Genomic DNA, 24804 nt, shown 5'->3' on the forward strand with positions numbered 1-24804 from the left:
CTTTGTATGAAAAAAAAATCAAAAAAAAAATCATCATTTTCCACTAACTTGTGACAAAAAATAAAAAATTCTAGGAACTCGCCATGCCCCTCACGGAATACCTTGGGGTGTCTTCTTTCCAAAATGGGGTCACTTGTGGGGTAGTTATACTGCCCTGGTATTCTAGGGGCCCAAATGTGTGGTAAGGAGTTTGAAATCAAATTCAGGAAAAAATGAGGAGTGAAATCCGAAAGGTGCTCTTTGGAATATGGGCCCCTTTTCCCACCTAGGCTGCAAAAAAGTGTCACACATCTGGTATCCCCGTACTCAGGAGAAGTTGAGGAATGTGTTTTGGGGTGTCTTTTTACATATACCCATGCTGGGTGAGATAAATATCTTGGTCAAATGACAACTTTGTATAAAAAAATGGGAAAAGTTGTCTTTTGCCAAGATATTTCTCTCACCCAGCATGGGTATATATAAAATGACACCCCAAAACACATTCCCCACCTTCTCCTGAGTACGGAGATACCAGATGTGTGACACTTTTTTGCAGCCTAGGTGGGCAAAGGGGCCCATATTCCAAAGAGCACCTTTCGGATTTCACAGGTCATTTTTTACAGAATTTGATTTCAAACTCCTTACCACACATTTGGGCCCCTAGAATGCCAGGGCAGTATAACTACCCCACAAGTGACCCCATTTTGGAAAGAAGAGACCCCAAGGTATTCGCTGATGGGCATAGTGAGTTCATAGAACTTTTTATTTTTTGTCACAAGTTAGTGGAATATGAGACTTTGTAAAAAAAAAAAAAAAAAAAAAAAATCATAATTTTCCGCTAACTTGTGACAAAAAATAAAAAGTTCTATGAACTCACTATGCCCATCAGCGAATACCTTAGGGTGTGTACTTTCAGAAATGGGGTCATTTGTGGGGTGTTTGTACTGTCTGGGCATTGTAGAACCTCAGGAAACATGACAGGTGCTCAGAAAGTCAGAGCTGCTTCAAAAAGCGGAAATTCACATTTTTGTACCATAGTTTGTAAACGCTATAACTTTTACCCAAACCATTTTTTTTTTACCCAAACATTTTTTTTTTATCAAAGACATGTAGAACTATAAATTTAGAGCAAAATTTCTATATGGATGTCGTTTTTTTTGCAAAATTTTACAACTGAAAGTGAAAAATGTCATTTTTTTGCAAAAAAAATCGTTAAATTTCGATTAATAACAAAAAAAGTAAAAATGTCAGCAGCAATGAAATACCACCAAATGAAAGCTCTATTAGTGAGAAGAAAAGGAGGTAAAATTCATTTGGGTGGTAAGTTGCATGACCGAGCAATAAACGGTGAAAGTAGTGTAGGTCAGAAGTGTAAAAAGTGGCCTGGTCTTTCAGGGTGTTTAAGCACTGGGGGCTGAGGTGGTTAAGTAGGTAAATGCATTACCCGTCCGCCCAAATAAAATACTGCTACTTACAGCGCCCATACGGGTTGTCACCCAGCTTTTTGTAGACTCAGAATGGTCTATCCATGTACATTGCTATGCAGAGTAGTTAATGATGCTGATATGATTTGACCAGTATCCGTGGAAAGATGGCTGACATCTAGTATGGGCACAATAATGGGTTTCATAAATAATTGTCAGACCTTATCAGCTCAGTTACATCTGCTGTATTTCTAGACAAGTTTTATTACTTGCAGCATACCTTGTGACTAGTGACCGTGACTGTATTTTAGGATTTTCACATTGAGGTCTTTGTTTGCAGCCTGTATTACCTTTGCTGGAAATCATCAGCTACTGAAACTTAGAAAATATGTATTCTTAAAACACCCTAAGGCCCCTTTCACACGGGCGAGTATATCGCGCAGATGCGACGCGTGAGGTGAACGCATTGCACCCGCACTGAATACCGAGCCATTCATTTCTATGGGGCCGTTCACATGAGCGGTGATTTTCACGCATCACTTGTGTGTTGCGTGAAAATCGCAGCATGCTCTATATTCTGCGTTTTTGACGCAACGCAGGCCCCATAGAAGTGAATGGGGTTGCGTGAAAATCGCAAGCATCCGCAAGCAAGTGCGGATGCGGTGCGATTTTCACGCACGGTTGCTAGGAGACGATCGGGATGGAGACCCGATCATTATTATTTTCCCTTATAACATGGTTATAAGGGAAAATAATAGCATTCTGAATACAGAATGCATAGTAAAACAGCGCTGGAGGGGTTAAAAATAAAATAAAAAATAATTTAACTCACCTTAGTCCACGTGAATCACCATGGTAAAAGATCATGTGACGTACCATGTGATGACCGGAGTGACGTCATCAAAGGTCCTGTTCCTGTAATTAATGCTCACCACAGGTCCTATTCAACAAAGGAGACAGAAGAGATGCCGGCTACGCGATCAAGTGGACTAAGGTGAGTTAAATTATTTTTTTAATTTTTTTTAACCCCTCCAGCGCTAGTTTACTATGCATTCTGTATTCAGAATGCTATTATTTTCCCTTATAACAAAAATATTACAATCTACAGAACACCGATCCCAAGCCCGAACTTCTGTGAAGAAGTTCGGGTTTGGGTACCAAACATGCGCAATTTTTCTCACGCGCGTGCAAAACGCATTACAATGTTTTGCACTCGCGCGTAAAAATCGCGGTGTTCCCGCAACGTACCCGCATATTTTCCCGCAACGCCCGTGTGAAAGAGGCCTAAGGGTACATTTACACGTCCGTAGTTCTGGGTCTGCATCCATTCCGCAATTTTGCACATTGATTTCACACGCAACTATAAAACGATAACATATTCTTTAATTGGATGTAACCTTAAATAATTTCCATTGTCTTTTCCGTCAGCTGATGTGTGAAATGCTGTTTCCAGCCTTTGAGAATGTCCAGGCCAGTCTTACTGCCCGCGTTCCAGCCCCATATAATAGATTGAAGCCTGTGTCTTTAAACGGTCCAAACAGCTCTCCTTCTGTGGATGATTTACCTCTGCCAGGAGGCTCAAAGGTAAAATATATTAAGCATTGTCCGTCATCATCATGTGTATGTGTTCCCAGTTGTAGCTGTCTGCTGGAGCTTACAATTTATTTCCCGCACATGCACAATAGGATCAGTTTTATTGCAAGAAAGGTAATGCTCTGAACATTAAGCAAACACCATGAAATTAAGCAAATGCTACAGAGAAGCATGTTATAGAACAGTGATGGTGGAACCTTTTAGAGACCAAACTGCAACCCAAAACCCACTTATTTATGGCAAAGTGCCAACACGGCAATGTAACCTGAATACTACAGTCCAATATAGTGTATCTCCCATTTTCTTTATCACTTGGCTATAATAGCCTGTCTACATTCAGTGCGCTGCCTGTGCTGTTCATAGTGCGCCCTGCGCTGGAGAATGGCAGGAATATTGGTACAGCGTAGACTTTTTCCAGGGTGCGGGTGCCGCCTTTGGCACTTGTGCCATAGTTCACCACCAATGTTATAGAGGCTCAACCAACTACCAGTTCCCTACACATCCATCTTAGGATCCATTCACACGTCCGCAACTGTTTTGCAGTCCGCAAATTGCAGATCCACAAAACACGGACACCGCCCATGTGCGTTCCGCATTTTACGGACCGCACCGACAAGAATAGGACATGTTCTATTTTTTTGCGGTGCCGCGGAACGGAAATGCGGATGTGGACAGCACACTGTGTGCTGTCCGCATCTTTTGAGGCCTCGTTGAAAAAGAATGCGTCCACACCTGTTCCGCTAAATTGCAGAACGGATGTGGACCCATTTTTCGGATGTGTGAATGAACCCTTAATCTGGCCATGCACATTCAACAGCTAGGGGGAGTCCTCCCTATGCATTTCACTGCCTGTTTGCAGGAGCACAGCATCAGAATGCGAATCACTGTAAAGATACAATATCGGACTGACTCTTTTACACTATACGCCGCTTACTGTAGTTTGGGAAAAGAAGGAGGGGTGTTTCAGAGAGATTTCCTTCAATATTTTGTCCAACTTCTGATTGATTCCTGCCAGGATTGACATGAGCTTTGCTCACATCACTGTTTTGTCTATTTTACAGGACCCTGTGTTCAGACTAACCAAAGCCTCGTTTCCAAAATCTGATCTGCTTGAAATGAAGAATGTTGTAGACTGTTCTGATATATGTGACCTGCCAGATGACAAAGCAACAAAGACCCTTGGAAGCGTCCTCTCTTGCCTTCCTGGAGTAGGTGTGAAGAGAAAACGTGCCCGCACCTCTGAAGATGTTCAGAGTATTGAGCTCCCTGCCAAAGTCATCAGGAATGGTAAAACTGAGAAATCTCCTGCCACAAAACTTGACAGGGTCCCTTTATGTTAAATCAGTGTCATGGTATATGTGGTAGGGTCTAATTTATTCCTGTATGGCATATGTGTGGCTGAAGAGGAACAAACCTATTGTGTTTACTCCACAGATGCCGAATCCCATTGGGAAGAGCCTACCTCACACTTGTTAAGAGAGGTCCCCAAAGATTTGCTGGATTCTTCAGATTTTGAGTGTTCTCTCTGCATGAGGTATTATTTTACGAATGATTGTAACTTTGCCTTTAGTACAGACATTGATGACATGCTGCGAATGTTCTGTATAAGAGGAGAAAAGTAGAGGACCCAGGACAGAGCCTTGAGGGACACCAACAGAGAAGGGGTGGAATTGGGGAAAAAAAAACACGCCGTTCTGCCATTGTTTTATGAGTTTCGTATTTATGGTATTATGATACTAGATTTTCAATATAAACTATGGTAATTCACATAAGGAATGGGTTGTCATCTGGGGCCAGGGGTTTGTAGTTTTTTAATACAATCCACTACTGTTTGGTCATCACACATATACAACCATAGAGAAAGAATAGAGTGGCAGAGCATATGCTGAAAGAGGACCTTTCATGTTTTTTTATATATTTTTTTTATTCTAGATAAATACCCTTGCAGGGCTGATGCTGCTGGGCGTCTCCTTCTCCCTGGCTGTGCTGCGATCCAATCACAGCGGAGAGCGTCACAACCAGGGAGAAGGTGAGTTTTTTTTGTTTTTTTTTCTCCCTGACTGTGACGCTCTTCGCTGTGATTGGATCGCGGCACAGCCAGGCAGAAGTAGACGCCCGTTGAGCGGCCCTGCTCTAACAGCCCGGACCAGCAGGAGGGCCAATCTGGGCTATTTAACACTTTACATGCCGCGGGCAATGGCGCCCGCCGCATGTAAAGTGCTGACAGAGGGAGGGGACTCCCTCTGTCTCCTATCGGCACCCTGCAAATGCGATCCAAGGGGTGCCGATGTATGTGAAGGCTGGCAGTGGTCTGATGTAGGCCCCAGACCAGCCTTGAGTAATTTCCAGCAAGCCTGCTGGTCAAAGTAAGAACAGCACTGACATTAAAATGCAATGCACTATAGGGATAATGCATTGCATTTTAAAATCAATCAAAAAGCTGTCTGTTATAGTCTCCTTGAGGTAAAAAAAAAAACACATTTGTTAAAAAAAAAAATCCCATAAAAAAAAATTACGCTTTTTTTTCCCATTGAAAATATGCTTTTCAATGAAAAAAATTGCAAAAAAAAAAATCTCCCCAATATGTTTGGTATTACCACGTCTGTAATGACTTGGACTACATAAATATCATGTAAATTATCCCCTACGGTGAACACAGTAAAAAAAAAAAGACAGAATTGCTAATTTATTCTTAGTTACCACCGAAAAAACGTAATAACAAGCGATCAAAAAGCGCCATTTGCTCCAAAATGATACCAATGAAAAACACAAGTCTTCCCGCAAAAATCAAGCCCTCACACAACTCCATAGAAAGAAAAATAAAAAAGTTATGGGTCTTGGGAAGCTGCAATGCGAAAACATAAAAAAAAAAAAAGGGGGGGGTTTTATTGCAAAAAAAAAGTAGTAAAACGTAAAACTATATGTATCTGGTATCACTGTAAACATACTGACCCAGAGAAAAAAGATATGTTATTTATACAGAAAAATGAACGCCATAAAATTTGTAACGTAAAAATGCAGTGGCAGTATTGCGGTTTTTCCCATCTTCCTCCCAGAAAGAGTTAATAAAAGTTAATCAGAAAGTTAAGTTTTATGGCTCCATTAAAAACTACAATTTGTCCTGCAAAAAACAAGCCCTCATAAAGCTATATAGACGGAAAAATAAAAAAGTTATAGCTCTTGGAACGCGACAATGAAAAAAGGAAGAAAAACGCTTGGGGTCAGTAAGGCCCAAAACAGACTAGTCACTAAGGGGTTAAAGCTGCGACCGCGACAACGAGGGACTTGTCAGTTCTTGGCACAGTGTGTGGGCAGCAAAGCTAAGTGGATCTAAGCCACAAGCAGGTCCGCGGTATTCAAAGTGAAGAATGCAGTCAGAATCTGCCGTGTAAATGGGCCCTAAAAGGTTGCCAGTTTTGTTTTTAATACCCCAAAACTGAACAATCTCTTTATTATTACAAAGCTGTATACAATAAATACATACATATTACTTTATTATAAATATATTCCCAATTACCTTTTATTAGTTATGATGTTTTGTTTTGCCTAGGGAGCAATCATGAGCAGAAATACTACTAGTACACACAAAACCTGTCCTAATCACACAGCAGGACAAGTTACTTTAGAGCAGTGAGCTAAAGAGCTGCCTCCCCCTCCTGTTCTATTTGTCAAGAATTATGATCCTGAATACAGTTTAATATGATCTTCAGCTGAATCTCTGTAGGAATGGAGTTCATGAGGAGACATGAAGTACAGAGAGGAGGGTGGGCATGTGGATAATGAGCAGCAGCACTTGTATGCAGTCTCCATTACCACAGTCTGTCCTGTCCATCCTCTCTGTATAACATGTCTCCGTGTGAACTCCATTCATACAGAGATTCAGCTGAAGATCCCTGACAAGCAGAGAAGAGGATGAGGCAGCTTTTTAGCTCAGTGTTCTGAAGTAAATTGTCCTCCTGTGTGATTAGAATAGGTTTTATGTGTACTAGTAGGATTTTATTTTCCCTGATTGCTGCCTAGACAAAATGAGCCATTATAACTAATGAAAGGTATTTGGAAATATATTTATAATAAAGTAATATTCTGTATTTTCATTTTCTTAATACCTGCATAACCCCTTTAACCTCCTCAGGACCGCCGTACGCAGGATTGCGTCTTTGCGGCGGTCCTGTTGTTCTGGGTGGACGCGCCGGTGCGTCCTCTCGCGAGACGCGAGATTTCCTGTGAACGCGCGCACACAGGCGCGCGCGTTCACAGGATCGGAAGGTAAGCGAGTGGATCTCCAGCCTGCCAGCGGCGATCGTTCGCTGGCAGGCTGGAGATGTGATTTTTTTAACCCCTAACAGGTATATTAGACGCTGTTTTGATAACAGCCTCTAATATACCTGCTACCTGGTCCTCTGGTGGTCCCCTTTGTTTGGATCGACCACCAGAGGACACAGGCAGCTCAGTAATATGTTGCACCAAGCACCACTACACTACACCCCCCCCCCCCCGTCACTTATTAACCCCTTATTAGCCCTTGATCACCCCTGATCACCCCATATAGACTCCCTGATCACCCCCCTGTCATTGATTACCCCCCTGTCATTGATCACCCCCCTGTAAAGCTCCATTCAGATGTCCGCATGATTTTTACGGATCCACTGATAGACTGATCGGATCCGTAAAAATCATACGGACGTCTGAATGCAGCCTTACAGGGGAGTGATCAATGACTGTGGTGATCACCCCATATAGACTCCCTGATCACCCCCCTGTCATTGATTACCCCTCTGTCATTGATCACCCCCCTGTAAAGCTCCATTCAGATGTCCGCATGATTTTTACGGATCCACTGATAGACTGATCGGATCCGTAAAAATCATACGGACGTCTGAATGCAGCCTTGCAGGGGAGTGATCAATGACTGTGGTGATCACCCCATATAGACTCCCTGATCACCCCCCTGTCATTGATTACCCCTCTGTCATTGATCACCCCCCTGTAAAGCTCCATTCAGATGTCCGCATGATTTTTACGGATCCACTGATAGACTGATCGGATCCGTAAAAATCATACGGACGTCTGAATGCAGCCTTACAGGGGAGTGATCAATGACGGAGGTGATCACCCCATATAGACTCCCTGATCACCCCCCTGTCATTGATTACCCCTCTGTCATTGATCACCCCCCTGTAAAGCTCCATTCAGATGTCCGCATGATTTTTACGGATCCACTGATAGACTGATCGGATCCGTAAAAATCATACGGACGTCTGAATGCAGCCTTACAGGGGAGTGATCAATGACGGAGGTGATCACCCCATATAGACTCCCTGATCACCCCCCTGTCATTGATTACCCCTCTGTCATTGATCACCCCCCTGTAAAGCTCCATTCAGATGTCCGCATGATTTTTACGGATCCACTGATAGACTGATCGGATCCGTAAAAATCATACGGACGTCTGAATGCAGCCTTACAGGGGAGTGATCAATGACTGTGGTGATCACCCCATATAGACTCCCTGATCACCCCCCTGTCATTGATTACCCCTCTGTCATTGATCACCCCCCTGTAAAGCTCCATTCAGATGTCCGCATGATTTTTACGGATCCACTGATAGACTGATCGGATCCGTAAAAATCATACGGACGTCTGAATGCAGCCTTACAGGGGAGTGATCAATGACGGAGGTGATCACCCCATATAGACTCCCTGATCACCCCCCTGTCATTGATCACCCCCCTGTCATTGATCCCCCCCCCCCCCGTAAGGCTGCATTCAGTCTTTTTTTTGGCCCAAGTTAGCGGAATTTTTTTTTTTTTCTTACAAAGTCTCATATTCCACTAACTTGTGACAAAAAATAAAATCTCACATGAACTCACCATACCCCTCACGGAATCCAAATGCGTAAAATTTTTTAGACATTTATATTCCAGACTTCTTCTCACGCTTTAGGGCCCCTAGAATGCCAGGGCAGTATAAATACCCCACATGTGACCCCATTTCGGAAAGAAGACACCCCCAGGTATTCCGTGAGGGGCATATTGAGTCCATGAAAGATTGAAATTTTTGTCCCAAGTTAGCGGAACGGGAGACTTTGTGAGAAAAAAATAAAAAATATCAATTTCCGCTAACTTGTGCCAAAAAAAAATAATTTCTATGAACTCGCCATGCCCCTCATTGAATACCTTGGGGTGTCTTCTTTCCAAAATGGGGTCACATGTGGGGTATTTATACTGCCCTGGCATTCTAGGGGCCCCAAAGCGTGAGAAGAAGTCTGGTATCCAAATGTCTAAAAATGCCCTCCTAAAAGGAATTTGGGCCCCTTTGCGCATCTAGGCTGCAAAAAAGTGTCACACATCTGGTATCGCCGTACTCAGGAGAAGTTGGGCAATGTGTTTTGGGGTGTCATTTTACATATACCCATGCTGGGTGAGATAAATATCTTGGTCAAATGCCAACTTTGTATAAAAAAATGGAAAAAGTTGTCTTTTGCCAAGATATTTCTCTCACCCAGCATGGGTATATGTAAAAAGACACCCCAAAACACATTCCCCAACGTCTCCTGAATACGGCGATACCAGATGTGTGACACTTTTTTGCAGCCTAGGTGGGCAAAGGGGCCCACATTCCAAAGAGCACCTTTCGGATTTCACTGGTCATTTACCTACTTACCACACATTAGGGCCCCTGGAAAATGCCAGGGCAGTATAACTACCCCACAAGTGACCCCATTTTGGAAAGAAGACACCCCAAGGTATTCCGTGAGGGGCATGGCGAGTTCCTAGAATTTTTTATTTTTTGTCACAAGTTAGTGGAAAATGATGATTTTTTTTTTTTTTTTTTTTTTTTCATACAAAGTCTCATATTCCACTAACTTGTGACAAAAAATAAAAACTTCCATGAACTCACTATGCCCATCAGCGAATACCTTGGGGTCTCTTCTTTCCAAAATGGGGTCACTTGTGGGGTAGTTATACTGCCCTGGCATTCTAGGGGCCCAAATGTGTGGTAAGGAGTTTGAAATCAAATTCTGTAAAAAATGACGAGTGAAATCCGAAAGGTGCTCTTTGGAATATGGGCCCCTTTGCCCACCTAGGCTGCAAAAAAGTGTCACACATCTGGTATCTCCGTACTCAGGAGAAGGTGGGGAATGTGTTTTGGGGTGTCATTTTACATATACCCATGCTGGGTGAGAGAAATATCTTGGCAAAAGACAACTTTTCCCATTTTTTTATACAAAGTTGGCATTTGACCAAGATATTTATCTCACCCAGCATGGGTATATGTAAAAAGACACCCCAAAACACATTCCCCAACTTCTACTGAATACGGAGATACCAGATGTGTGACACTTTTTTGCAGCCTAGGTGGGCAAAGGGGCCCACATTCCAAAGAGCACCTTTCGGATTTCACTCGTCATTTTTTACAGAATTTGATTTCAAACTCCTTACCACACATTTGGGCCCCTAGAATGCCAGGGCAGTATAACTACCCCACAAGTGACCCCATTTTGGAAAGAAGAGACCCCAAGGTATTCGCTGATGGGCATAGTGAGTTCATGGAAGTTTTTATTTTTTGTCATAAGTTAGTAGAATATGAGACTTTGTATGAAAAAAAATAAAATAAAAATAAATCAGCATTTTCCACTAACTTGCGACAAAAAATAAAAAATTCTAGGAACTCGCCATGCCCCTCACGGAATACCTTGGGGTGTCTTCTTTCCAAAATGGGGTCACTTGTGGGGTAGTTATACTGCCCTGGCATTCTAGGGGCCCAAATGTGTGGTAAGGAGTTTGAAATCAAATTCTGTAAAAAATGACCTGTGAAATCCGAAAGGTGCTGTTTGGAATATGGGCCCCTTTGCCCACCTAGGCTGCAAAAAAGTGTCACACATCTGGTATCTCTGTATTCAGGAGAAGTTGAGGAATGTGTTTTGGGGTGTCTTTTTACATATACCCATGCTGGGTGAGATAAATATCTTGGTCAAATGCCAACTTTGTATAAAAAAATGGGAAAAGTTGTATTTTGCCAAGATATTTCTCTCACCCAGCATGGGTATATGTAAAATGACACCCCAAAACACATTCCCCACCTTCTCCTGAGTACAGAGATACCAGATGTGTGACACTTTTTTGCAGCCTAGGTGGGCAAAGGGGCCCATATTCCAAAGAGCACCTTTCGGATTTCACTCGTCATTTTTTACAGAATTTGATTTCAAACTCCTTACCACACATTTGGGCCCCTAGAATGCCAGGGCAGTATAACTACCCCACAAGTGACCCCATTTTGGAAAGAAGAGACCCCAAGGTATTTCGTGATGGGCATAGTGAGTTCATGGAAGTTTTTATTTTTTGTCACAAGTTAGTGGAATATGAGACTTTGTAAGAAAAAAAAAAAAAAGAAAAAAATCATCATTTTCCGCTAACTTGTGACAAAAAATAAAAAGTTCTATGAACTCACTATGCCCATCAGCGAATACCTTAGGGTGTGTACTTTCCGAAATGGGGTCATTTTTGGGGTGTTTGTACTGTCTGGCCATTGTAGAACCTCAGGAAACATGACAGGTGCTCAGAAAGTCAGAGCTGCTTCAAAAAGCGGAAATTCACATTTTTGTACCATAGTTTGTAAACGCTATAACTTTTACCCAAACCATTTTTTTTTTACCCAAACATTTTTTTTTTATCAAAGACATGTAGAACAATAAATTTAGAGCAAAATTTATATATGGATGTCGTTTTTTTTGCAAAATTTTACAACTGAAAGTGAAAAATGTCATTTTTTTGCAAAAAAATCGTTAAATTTCGATTAATAACAAAAAAAGTAAAAATGTCAGCAGCAATGAAATACCACCAAATGAAAGCTCTATTAGTGAGAAGAAAAGGAGGTAAAATTCATTTGGGTGGTAAGTTGCATGACCGAGCAATAAACGGTGAAAGTAGTGTAGGTCAGAAGTGTAAAAAGTGGCCTGGTCTTTCAGGGTGTTTAAGCACTGGGGGCTGAGGTGGTTAAGCAACTCCTGTGATGTAGAATTCTCTATTGCTTTGAATCAACCTCGCCACCATCTAATAGAAAGTAGATTTTTTTTCTATCTGTTAAATAACACAGCAGGCGTTCTGTGTCATGTTGATACTGGGGAGATTATCAGGGAAGGGAAATCAGAAAAGAGATTAGTGAAAAGTAGGCCAATCCTCTTCTACGACAATGAAGCCGTATCATTGACATAAAATCTACAAGTTCATTGAGAATTGTAAAAGAGATCCTTAGCCCTTGTTTCCTCACTTATGTACTTTTGTACATTTGCATTTTATATATCCTTCTGTTTGTTCAGGTTATTTTATGAGCCTGTAGCCACTCCATGTGGGCATACATTCTGCCTCAAATGCCTTGAGCGTTGCCTGGACCACAACCCTCACTGTCCCCTCTGCAAGGAAAATTTGTCACAGGTGAGTACATCATTATTTAGACATCACCTTTTATTTTTGTATTAGCACCTATTGGCATTGGTGCACAGCTTCCATTAGGTAGACTATATCACATCCTTCCACCACAGCACCCCTGAAGCATGCTAATGCAAGAGGATCTTTAAGTCCATGTAAATTACTGCCTTAAAGTAATATGTGTGCTCTGAAAGAAGAGTTAGAGGGGTTCTGCAGTTTTTTTAAACTGATGATCTATCCTCTGAATAGATCATCAGCATCTGATCGGCGGGGGTCCGACAGCGCGGTTTAAAAAAACTGCAGAACCCTTTTAAAGAAGGGATAGTCCTATAATGCATCAGTGAATATATGGAAAATGGACGCTTGAAGACTAAACCATTTTAAAACTACATTTACATGGTGCCGTTATCATTCCAATTCATATTGTGCCCAGTGTAAATCGGCAAAGAGATCAACGTCAAAAATAAAGTTTATCACAGTTACATGTGCATACATAGAATTAACACTGTCATTAGCAGAAGTTATTAAATGGCATCTGTCAGCAGATTTGTACCTATGATACTGGCTGACCTGTTACATGTGTTCTTGGCAGCTGAAGGCATCTGTGATGGTCCCATGTTCATATGTGCCCACATTCCTGAGAAAAATTATGTTTTAATATATGCAAATGAGCCCCTAGGAGCAACGGGGGAGTTGCCATTACACCTAGAGTTTCTGCTCTCTCTGCAACTGCCGCGTCCTCTGCACTTTGATTGACAGGGCCACACATGACGTTTTCTCTGCCTGGGCCAGTCACTCAAAGTGCAGAGTGTGTGGCAGTTGCAGAGAGAGCAGAGCCTCTAGGTGTAATGGTAACGCCCCCGTTGCTCCTAGAGGCTCATTTGCATATATCAAAACGTCATTTTTCTCAGCAATGTGGGCACATATGAACATGGGACCAACACAGATGCCTTGAGTGTACTTAAAGCCATGTCCATCTGATTCTTTTCTGACCACCCTTTGTTCAGTATTTACACTGGATAAAGTGGAGTAATGGCAGTTCCTGAAGTAGTAAAATAGGTTTATAATGTATCGGATCTTTGTCTGGCCGCACTTCTGTCATTAGGCTGGGTATACATGGGAATATGGGCAACTGGCCCCTGTATTCTTTTCTAAATGCAAGTGGTTAAAATAAAAGTATACCTGCCTAAATGACTTGTGGCCTAAATGACTAAGAATGACCATTAATAGACAGTAACCAACCCCTCTGCAAGTCACTGGGGGAGAGTTATCAAACTGGTGTAAAGTAGAACTGGCTTAGTAACCCATAGCAACCAATCAGATTCCAACTTTCATTTTTCAACGCTCCTTTGGAAAATGAAAGTTGAAATCTGATTGGTTGCTATGGGCAACTAAGCCAGTTCTACTTTACACCAGTTTGATAAATGTCCCCCACAGTATCTGAGACCAGTGCACAAGAACTGATAGGAAATTTAGGATTTTACAATGACTACTGTATGTAAAATGAAACAACTGATGGCCCTTTTACAATGGCAGATGAGCAGGCAATTATCGGGATCAAACCATTTGCTCATGATTATTGACTGATACCTCTCAGAAGAAAGATCTGCAGTCACGTGCAGTAATTATCCCCTCTGTAGGGGAGGAATTGCTCTTGCCCTTATAGAGGGACACAGGGCGATGTGCTGCCGGAAAATGATGATTGTATTGCATGCGCCTCATGAAATATGCGATCACCTAAAGAATGATCGTTTGCTTGTTTGTCAAGTGATCAGTGGCACCTTTGCACGGGGCAGTTATTGGAAACGAGCGCTCGTATTTCTGCTTATTACCTATAATTACCATGATCCGTGGCCGTGTAAAAAGCCCTTTAAGGGGTTTTGTCACTTCAGTAAATGGCATTTATTATGTAGAGAAAGCTAATACAAGGCTCTTACTAATGGATTGTGATTGCTCATACTGCTTCCTTTGCTGGCTGGAGTCATTTTTCCATCAAATTATACCCTGCTCGTTTCCATGGTTACGACCACCCAGCAATCCAGAGGTGGTGCTCATGCTTGCACACTATAGGAAAAAGTGTCGGCCTCTCTGGTGACCTGGACCGTGGGAGCACACATAGGCTAGTGCTTTTTTTTTTATAGCATGCAAGTATGGCCACTGCTGCTGGATTGGAGGGTGGTCGTAACCATGGAAACAAGCAGTGTATAATGTGATGGAAAAATGAATCCAGCCAGCAAAGGAAGTAATATGGGAAACCACAATACATTATTAAGTGCCTTGTATTAACCTTCTCTACATGATAAATGCCATTTCCTGAAGCGACACAGCCCCTTTAAGGGTGCATTCACATCTACTTCGGACACTTCGTTCTTCTGTAACCTCAGAGGACAAAATAAAACTTCCCTCTGTACTACTTTGTCAGACATTATGAACGGAAACTGACAGAGGTCCCTAAGGAAGCCTCCAGCGCAAATGTGAACATAGCCCAATTTGTTTACTGACTGAAGTGCAATGCAAGAGTATTGACTGTTCATTTTGATACTACTATATACTTAGATTTGGTTCTAAGGACATTATTACTAATGCTATCATTTCTGCATCTATTTTATCTAGTACCTCGCAAGTAGAGCTTACAAGAAGACATTTCTGACAGAAGCGATAATTATACGTTACCTACCAGAAGAGCTAAGTGAGCGAAAGAAACTGTACGATGAGGAGATGAAAGAGTTATCAAAGTAAGATGCTTTGAATAGATTTTATGAATCGTGTGACCGGTGTTGAGGTTATGAATTATGGTCTGACTAGGACATTGATACCATGTGTTTACAGTATGGACTGTAGTGATGGGGACTTTTTCTCTAGGTATCTGCATGTGTAGTGTGGAAAGGTAAGTTGTTTTAGAATTGGACAGTTACCTCTAGCAATATTCTTTGTCAATAAGGGTGGGTTCACATCTGCGTTCTGGATTTTGTTATGGCTTTCCGTTATAACATTGTTATAACGGAAAATAACGGAATCCGTAAGACGGGAGTCAAAACGGAAGCCTTTAAGAGGCATTCCGTTTTGATCCTCCATAATACAAGTCTATGAGTAGCACAACGAATCCGTTTTTGCTGCCCATAGACTTGTATTATGACGGAATGTAAAACGGAAGCCTTTAAAAGGCATTCCGTTGTGCTTTCCGTCATAATAGAAGTCTATGGGAATCCTAACGGATCCATCCCGTTTCCATTATGAAGAACGGAGAAAAAAGTCCTGTCGACAGGACTTTGTTTTCAGTCTTGTATAACGGGAACCAAACGGATCCGTTATGATTCTCATAGACCTCTATTAAGACGGATCAAAACGGAATGCCTCTTAAAGGCTTCCGTTTTGACTTCCGTCTTATGGATTCCGTTATTTTCCGTTATAACGGAAAGCCATAACAGATGTGAACCCACCCTAAGGCACCAAAACTTGTTATACTTTATTATCATACTTCTCTACATATAGAGAATTTTATGTAGCTCTTACTGAAATAACACCATTTAATGCTTTCTTAATATATTTGTAAAAACATTTGGCAAATATATTGGGTAACTTATGTTTTGCTGATTCAGGGACCCTCAGGATGAGTGCAAGATAATTAGAGCAATGGATTTACAAAGCTACTCAACGTTTTATACAGATAAAAACCATGAGATTGTGTTCAGAGTCGCTCAGTCGGACTTTATGTGCTACAGTCCCCATGTTACAGTCTTAAGATTATATGCAGTCATGTCCACATGACGGATTCTATTTAAAGCAATGGTTATTGCTGTACATACTTCTAAATAACTCTGAAAGGTCGGTATCCGTGTTTTGCAGATCCGCAAAACACTTTGGTTGTGTGAATTTATCCTAGGAGAGAGACTGCACTTCAGATTCTTATATTATACCGTTAATAAGGATACAGCCACGCAAAAGAGAGAATATACTGTCTATTGGGTGTATTGTAATTTGGTATCAAGCTCGGAGCAGAATATAATAAAACGCTTACAGTGGTTACTAGTCCCAGCTCAGTTTAATAACTAATAATGAACTATTCACTGCGTAAACAGCTGATTTACAATCTATGTATGTATAAGAGAAATATTCAATGGCCTGTATTTATTCATATGTATTAAAGTCACTCCGAACAGTCGCTTGTGGTTTTAATTTTAGTATTTATAGTTCTTTTAATACATTATAATAAAGGTTAAGCCTTAAAGGGGTTGTCCCATGACTAATGTAAAAAATGAAAATCAGACATCATTAAGTACATGACAATCTCCTTCTAAAAATGCTAGAACCAGCCCTGTACCTCATATGGGTCCGGAGATCTCCCCATTCTTTGCTCTGATAGAGGAGTGATATAAGAGGAGTGTCTTTTCTGCTGCAGCTAAGGGGGCGTGTCCATGCTCTCCCTATCACAGCTCAGTAGGTGTGTCTCAGCTCTCCCTATCACAGCTCAGGAGGTGTGTCCATGCTCTCCCTATCACAGCTCAGTAGGTGTGCCTCAGCTCTCCCTATCACAGCTCAGGAGGTGTGTCTCAGCTCTCCCTATCACAGCTCAGGAGGTAGTGAGGGATGAAACTGAGCATGTGCGGCCATCTCAGTGAGCAGGTCAAAGAAATAAGAAAAAAGACAAACCGCAGGTAGTGCTATACAGATACATTTTATTGAATAACTCAATGGTTATGCCAAATTTTTAATTCTAAGCAATTATAAAAGTATTCAGATCGAGGGGCTGGTTTGAAAACTGTAGAATATTTTTCATGGGATTAAGGTCCATTCACACAACAGTGTCCATTTTAGGGACAGCGGACATGGACACCGATATCGCAGTGCGGACCCATTGACTTCAATGAGTTAGCGATCTGTAAGATGCGACAAAGAATGTAACATGTCTTATCTTCTGTGGCTCGGCTGTATGGACCCGGAAGCACATGGCAGAGCATAAAACAGACACGGTCGTGTGAATGCACCCTTATACAGAGGATGCTGCCGGTCACTGATAACACCTCCTCGTGAACAATGAAATCAGAAATGGCAGAGGTATAAATGTAAAAATGCTAGTCATTACTGAATCTTTTCCCAGAAAACTATATATCAACCTGCCCAGCTTCTCCTGCCCTATATGATATAATCTGCTCCATAATATGCTGACTGCAGATTGCACTGCATTTTCAATGTGACAAGTTGTCTTTAAAGAGGTATTATTGTTGGAAGTTATCCCCTATCCGCAGGATAGGGGATATCTATTAGATTGGTGGGGGTCCCACTGCTGGAACCTCCACCAATCACGAGAATAGGGGCCCTGTACCCCCTGAAATGAACAAAGCGGCCGGTTGCACATGCTTGTGGCTGCTCCATAAATTTCTACGGGAGTCCCAGAGATAGCCGAGTACAGCGCCCACCAATCTCCGGAATTCCCATAGAAATGAATGGAGCGGCCACGCGCATGCGAGACTGGCCAGTCCGTTCATGTCAGGAGGGCTGCAGGGGGAACGAGGCTACCATTTTTGTGATCGGTGGGGGTCCCAGCGGTAGGGTTTAATAGTTATCCCCTATCCTGTAGGGGATACCCCTTTAAGCATCATCTGCACATTGAGGTTAAGGAGCACAACTAAACCAATATAAAGGTTTGATGTTTGGGTTAAAACATTTTTCTAGTTAATGTTTGCTGTATTCATGGGTTGAGTGAGTCTTTTAGCTCCTCCAGTCCCTCCTTTTCGTGCCACAATTGATGCAGGAGAAGCTTAGTCAGAGCTGTGTTACTGTATAGTACTGCTCAGTAGACATACACATGGATTATTTCAGCACTCTTTCCAGTGGAAATACATGTGAAAACCAAAAACATGTGGCAGTATTCTGAGACCATGCTAATAAGTGAACGAGCATAAAGCCATCGCATTGACCTATGTGTTTTTGTCTCAAAACAGCTTGAATAAAGATGTTCCAATATTTGTGTGTACCATGGCCTTCCCAACAATTCCTTGCCCGCTGCACGTGTTTGAGCCTCGGTATCGACTAATGATAAGAAGAAGCATGGAGACAGGAACAAAGCAGTTTGGGATGTGCATAGCTGATGAACTGAAAGGGTGTGTATGTCGTATATGTAGTATGCCTTGCTTCTGTAAGGTATTATTAGGATGGATCTCTGAAGTTTTGGTACTAAGCTGAATTACCAGCAGCTGCTGAAATTTTGCATAAATTATGATCTGTTGGATATTTGATGAGCTCTCTTGGCTAATAAAATCAACAGTAGATCCCAATCTTAAAGGATGTAAGGTCCAGAATGAAACATAGTAATAGATAACACAGCTAAAACATTTCTACAATGTTTGATAGAGGATTATTATTAGTTTATGCACAGTCATTTTACTTTTACATGCAATCATAGTTCATTGCTGTATATGGCAAGTATGGTGCCCATCCATGAATATGGCATTCTCTCCCACAAAATCCTTGTGTAAAAAAAAAAGTAAAGATGCCGAATTGGAGAATAAAATCTAATTATATTTTACTTCTGGAGCATATATTTTGAGTCTTTAACTACGAGGTATTGAAAGGATTGTCACACAATGGGCATTTAAATGTCAGATTACTGGGGGCCCCAATGAGCATTAGAACGGGGTCCCAAGCCCCCAATTTTCTCTTCACTGCATGACTGCATTAATTTCAAATGTAGCGGTAGTCATGTGTGCACATTGAATGAAGCGGCAGGGTGCCTCTTCGACTGGCGTTCCTTTCAAAATCACCCTCACTGTGGTCGTGCAGTGAGTGGGGCCCTCAGGAATCAGACATTTAAATATCCATTGTGTGACAACCCCTTAAACGCTTGCAGGGTACCTTAAATGTGCAGCTACCAGACACATTGCTATCTCCTCCATGTAAAGCTATCAAACTCTTCAGATGCAGTGGGAATTAGAGTTCCCAAATATGTAGATTGGAAAAACTGTAGTAGGTTATATGTGCCGTGGTTTTATTAAATTATGGATTATTCGTATGATTACTTTTTATTTGGCTAAAATATTGTACTGTGGACTAAATGCTTTAGGATTGGGGAAAGGGAAAGGAAAAGGGAAGAATGAAATTAATTTCTTTGTTATTTCAGATTTGCGGACTATGGTTGCATGTTACAAGTGAGAGATGTCCAGTTTTTCCCCGATGGCCGTTCAGTAGTGGATACAATAGGCCTGAGCAGGTTTAAGGTCTTGAGCCATGGACAAAGAGATGGATACAACACTGCAAATATTGAATATCTTGAAGATAAAAAGGTATAACAATAAAAATGGAAAGTAGTTGTATATCTACCATCAGTGAGTGCTCAATATTTCACTAAGGCCTCTTTCACACGACAGTATGGCTTTTTCAGTGTTTTGCGGTCCGTTTTAAACGGATCCGTTGTTCCGTTTTTGTTTCCGTTGTGTTTCCGTTCCGTTTTTCCGTTCCGTTTTTCCGTATGGCATATACAGTATACAGTAATTTCATAGGAAAAATTGGGCTGGGCATAACATTTTCAATAGATGGTTCCGCAAAAAACGGAACGGATACGGAAGACATACGGATGCATTTCCGTATGCATTCCGTTTTTTTGCGGACCCATAGACTTTAATGGAGCCACGGAACGTGATTTGCGGCCAAAGATAGGACATGTTCTATCTTTAAACGGAACGGAAATACGGAAACGGAATGCATACGGAGTACATTCCGTTTTTTTTGCGGAATCATTGAAATGAATGGTTCCGTATACGGACCGTATACAGAACGCAAAAAGCGGCCCGCAAAACGGAAAAAAAAAAACGGTCGTGTGAAAGAGGCCTAAGAACGTATAAACATGTAATGGTCTTCCATTATATCCGGTATGTGAAACTCCAGTGTATGGACAGATTCATGAACTGGAGATTCCTAGATCTTGACTGTTTCAGCTTTGTTTGTAAAGTATTCTCAATTACTTTTCCTTCAGGTTGAAGGACAAGAATATGAAGAGCTTCTCATATTACACAATTCCGTGTATGATCAAGCCCTGGCCTGGTTTTCCTCTCTTAAGGACAATCTGAGGGCACAAATTCTCAACCATTTTGGGTCAATGCCGAGCAAAGATCCAGATCCTCAGGTCAGTACATGATTACTGTGAACAGTTATGAACAGTAGTAGAAAGAAAACCAGTACGGCTTTGTTCACATCTACGTTGGAACCTCCTTTCACCTTCTGTCACATTTAACCCCTTACCAAGTAATTTTTTCAGTTTTTGCCTCTCTATGTTTAATGGGATTATTTTTAAAAAAAGGAATAACTAATGTAATTAAAACATGCAAATTAAAAAAAGCTTGCAAAAAATAATATGTAAGCGCTTATTTTTCATAAAATACATATACTACATAAAAGCTAAAAAAAAACTACACTTAGCCTAATGCATTATACTCCATGGCACCGTTTGTGGCTAGGACAACACTAGTGTGACCTAACTGCAGGATTACTGAACTTGCAGACCTGAGGTCCTTTGTAGGTCGCCATGGCTGCCTGCAGAGAGGTTAAAACTGGGACAGAATCAAGGGGAAATCCACTTTGATCATGCTGTGGTCACAGACTGTGGCCATCAAAGGTTTTACCGTTGAACTGAAGTTACCATTGATCCTGGATGTAGATCAGAAGACTGCTCCAAAAACCAGAGCTGCTAGTTACAGTTCATTCGTAGACCAGGATTGCTCAGAGAAGCGCTCAGCTCCCTCTAAAACCTAAAGGCCCCTGAACTTTTGCACTGTGATTAATACCCCTGCCCTTCTAAAATGTAGTCACATGCTCAGCTCCAACACTTTCTCATAATGCTGATTTAAGTGCCAAATTTTTGGGAAAAGCGAAAAAAAACATGCAAACTGTGCCTTTCTACAAACTTCTACTGACCTAAAAAATGAATATGTGCATCTGAGCCTGTAATCTAAACGGTTTGATTTGTATTACTGGTCCTGAATCTTTCAACTGCTGTAGCTCCATCCTTGAGCTACAATTTTGGTAAGCAGTTTACCTTTCAACATATACCCTATATTGTTTCAACATCTTCACTTATGTCCTTAAAAATGCCTTTAATGTGCAGTCTCTTATCTGTTCAGGCTACCTTTTAAAGGGGTTGTCTTATTACAGAGACTTACCCTCTATCCACAAGCAGTTGGACCCCCGCTGATCACAAGAACTGGGCCCTGTGTTCTTTCATTTGAATGGAACGATGATCACACATGCATCTCTATGGCACTGCCACAAATAGCCCAATGCTTGTACATCTCTAGCTGTCCCATAGAGTTGAATGTAGCGGATGCACGCATGTCTGACCATCGGGAACATAGGCCCCTTTTCTCATGATCCCTCTTGCAGTGGGACACCTGCCGGTCAAACACTTGTCCCCTGTCGTTAGGAGATAAGTTTTTGTTATGAGACAACCTTTTAAAATTAAACCAAGCATCACTCGTGGTTGGAAGGTTTCCGGGCGGATTCCGGATCAAAAACACATGCAGACGTTCCCCATTGCTTTTAATGTGAAATCTTCATGTTAATCCATACGGTGCTATTTTTTTCCCACGTGCAGTTTTAGAAGCTGCGCCGCTGGCAAAAGAAGTGTCATGCCCATTCTTGACGCAGATTTCACATGGAATCTGTATCTAGAATCCTTGCCGAAAGCAGACCAAGGAAAACAAGCGCATGGGAAAAAAACCTTATGCGAATTTCACATCTGGTGTTTTTTTCAGCGCTGAAAATATTCTGTGTAAACCTAGCCTAAAAGTAAAGCATGCTCTTTAATTAAGAGAAGTGTTATGTGACTACTCTACAGTTTTTGGCTATGACAGGCATTTATTGTAATAACCTTTCTTTTTTTTAAATTGCAGTCTAACTCAAGTGGTCCAGCCTGGTGTTGGTGGATGCTAGCAGTGCTGCCCCTAGAAAACAAGGCTCAGCTTACAATCCTGGCCATGACATCTTTGAAAGATCGCCTACAGGCCATCAGACGAGTCTTATTATTTGTTACTCGTAAAAGACCCAGATGACAGAAGTTTTCGTCTGATGTTGTGACTTCATCAAATTATTATTAATAATATATTTTTTATTTTAAGGAAACCTTTTTTTTTCTCTGCACTGAGGAACACTTTTTTTAGATTCCTTGTTTTGGAATTGACCTGAACTCTTTCTGTGAAAATACCATGCAGTGAATGAACAACATTGCTACCTGGTTTATCTTGCCTCCATGCACTCTGCCGGTGTTTGACTATCATCAGATGATCATTTGATGGCTACCAAATCACCTGGAGTGCCTTTGTATGGACACAAATGAAATCTTGCAACTTATACTGTATGTTATCTATGTATTTTCACATTCTGCTGCATTTTCAAATGTGTTGCTATTACACAATAGGTATGGAATATGCATAAACTGAGGGTGGGAGAGACCAAACAGTGACCACTATGCAGCTGTGCAACAGCCACGTACTTAACTAGGGCATGCAACAAGCAGATTTTATCCCAGTATAAAAAAGGATCAAATATTTAGTACATATAATTATTTAAAAAGGAGTATTCCTAACTCTTCTAACAAGATTTTGTGGAGCAGAGGCACTGATCAGAAGCCTACGGAAGCACTACGAAGCGTATCTGTGGGGTTTTCGCCTTCGCACCGCAAAGAAAATAGAACATGCTCTAACATGCACTTTGCGGCCCACAGCACGTGCACTGAGCAGTTACGCTCGTGTGCATGAGCCCTAAAGCATATGCACTCTTTGATTCAGTGCATAAATATAAACATAAAAAGAAAGCAGAAGTCTTCATTAAAAAGTTCTTAGCGCTTGGCATATACAGCTCCAGTGCAGGCTTTTGTGTCGCCATAGTTACAGACTACAAATATACCCAGTGTGCAGTCTGATCCTGTAGTCATGTGTTGTCTTTCTTCTCCACCCATTTTTTGCCAACATACAGACAGTTCTAGAAGGGAGTTGAATAAACACATGACTGAAAGATCAAACCACAAAAAATTATTATTTTTTTTTAAAATAAGTTGGCACACCTAAAAGATTGCAACCCATAAGCACCAATCCTCCCAATCCTCAAATGATGAAAAACTAAAATATTAACAGACTTACCGTATGTTAAATTATTAACTCAACCATGTCCTTTTGCAGGATCAGCTAAATGAAGACCATTTCCCTTGGGTATTATAAAAAAAAACATGACATTTTTCCCACTCTCTACATAGATGATGTTCTAGTACAGTGGTGGCGAAGATATGGCACGGGTGCCAGAGGTGGCACTCAGAGGCCTCTCTATGGGCACCCGAACCCTGGAAAAAGGGTACATTGAACCATAGTGGTGCAGAGGCTACTTTTAAAACTATATACTGTCTTAACCTCCCTCCAAACCACACGCCCCATAGTACATGTATACACATTCCTTTATAAAGGCATGTGAGAACTGGCCAGTCATTGAAAAATGTTCCATCACAGTGTGTTACTATCCATTTTCACTTGCATATCTATTTGCCGCGAGGTAATCCCAATATCGAACATTTGTAAATTGGGAAGAATGGCAGTAGTATTTTTGTTCAGCAAAGATAGACCCTCTGTCCGACCCTCATATCCAAGATTTAAAAGGTTTGTTTGTAGTCTGTCACCATTAAGCCTGCAGTATTATAGCAAGACACAAATCGGTGTATACGTCCTGTAATAGTTTTAATGAAGGTACACTAGCAAATATCTATCAATATTAAAAAGCAGCACCAGATCACTGTGACTTTGGCTTCTCAATGGTACCGCGTGTTCAGGTCTACAACCTACTGCAGTCTGAGTATTTGGTTTGACATTCAGCACAGCCTAGGCTTTTTAGCATATTTGGCTGGCTTCAGACCTAATAAATCTAGGTTTTGTGGTCTGCTTCACTTCAGACTACCTTACCAGGTTATCTTATTAGCTAGAAACACGCATCCATTTTTCCAGATTTGACAGCTAGGTACGATTTCTCTTATGAGTTTGGTCTCTCCTTCTTGGATGATTACATTGGAGGGAACTTTACAGAGAATTATGTGATAGCAGCAACATTACTATGATCGACGTGCACTTATTACTTACTTTTCAGACCCAAATATTTAAGAGATCATGGAGACCTGGCAATATTGGAAACTATTTTAATGCACAGGTTCAAGATCATTTCATGCGTACATCCAGCTATAAACTACCTATTATATTTCAGTTGATTATTAATGTGCGCTGTACCACTATTTTACTGCGTTTTGCAGCATATCCTTTTAGGTGTGAGAGGTCAGTTATGCTTATGCAAAGCTTTGTCTCCTTAGTTCCCTTCACATATAGCAAATAGGGGCACTGATCTGAATTTAATTCAGT

The 24804-nt window shown here is 41.3% G+C and overlaps 1 protein-coding gene across 1 annotated transcript in view; it reads left to right on the forward strand.

Moving 5' to 3' along the window:
* Positions 1–23441, forward strand: part of LONRF2 (LON peptidase N-terminal domain and ring finger 2) — an 80992-nt gene extending 57551 nt beyond the window's left edge. Inside the window, exons 4-12 of the mRNA XM_040425089.1 lie at positions 2832–2987; positions 4058–4283; positions 4431–4530; positions 12316–12430; positions 15038–15159; positions 18367–18525; positions 19542–19704; positions 20394–20543; positions 22306–23441. Of these exons, the coding sequence (XP_040281023.1) occupies positions 2832–2987; positions 4058–4283; positions 4431–4530; positions 12316–12430; positions 15038–15159; positions 18367–18525; positions 19542–19704; positions 20394–20543; positions 22306–22464 (1350 nt within the window). The 3' untranslated portion in view covers positions 22465–23441. The remainder of the gene's footprint in view (positions 1–2831; positions 2988–4057; positions 4284–4430; positions 4531–12315; positions 12431–15037; positions 15160–18366; positions 18526–19541; positions 19705–20393; positions 20544–22305) is intronic.
* Positions 23442–24804: the final 1363 nt, after the last annotated feature.

The sequence above is a fragment of the Bufo bufo genome, chromosome 3 (genome assembly GCF_905171765.1).
Source record: "Bufo bufo chromosome 3, aBufBuf1.1, whole genome shotgun sequence".
Classification (NCBI taxonomy): Eukaryota; Metazoa; Chordata; class Amphibia; order Anura; family Bufonidae; genus Bufo; species Bufo bufo.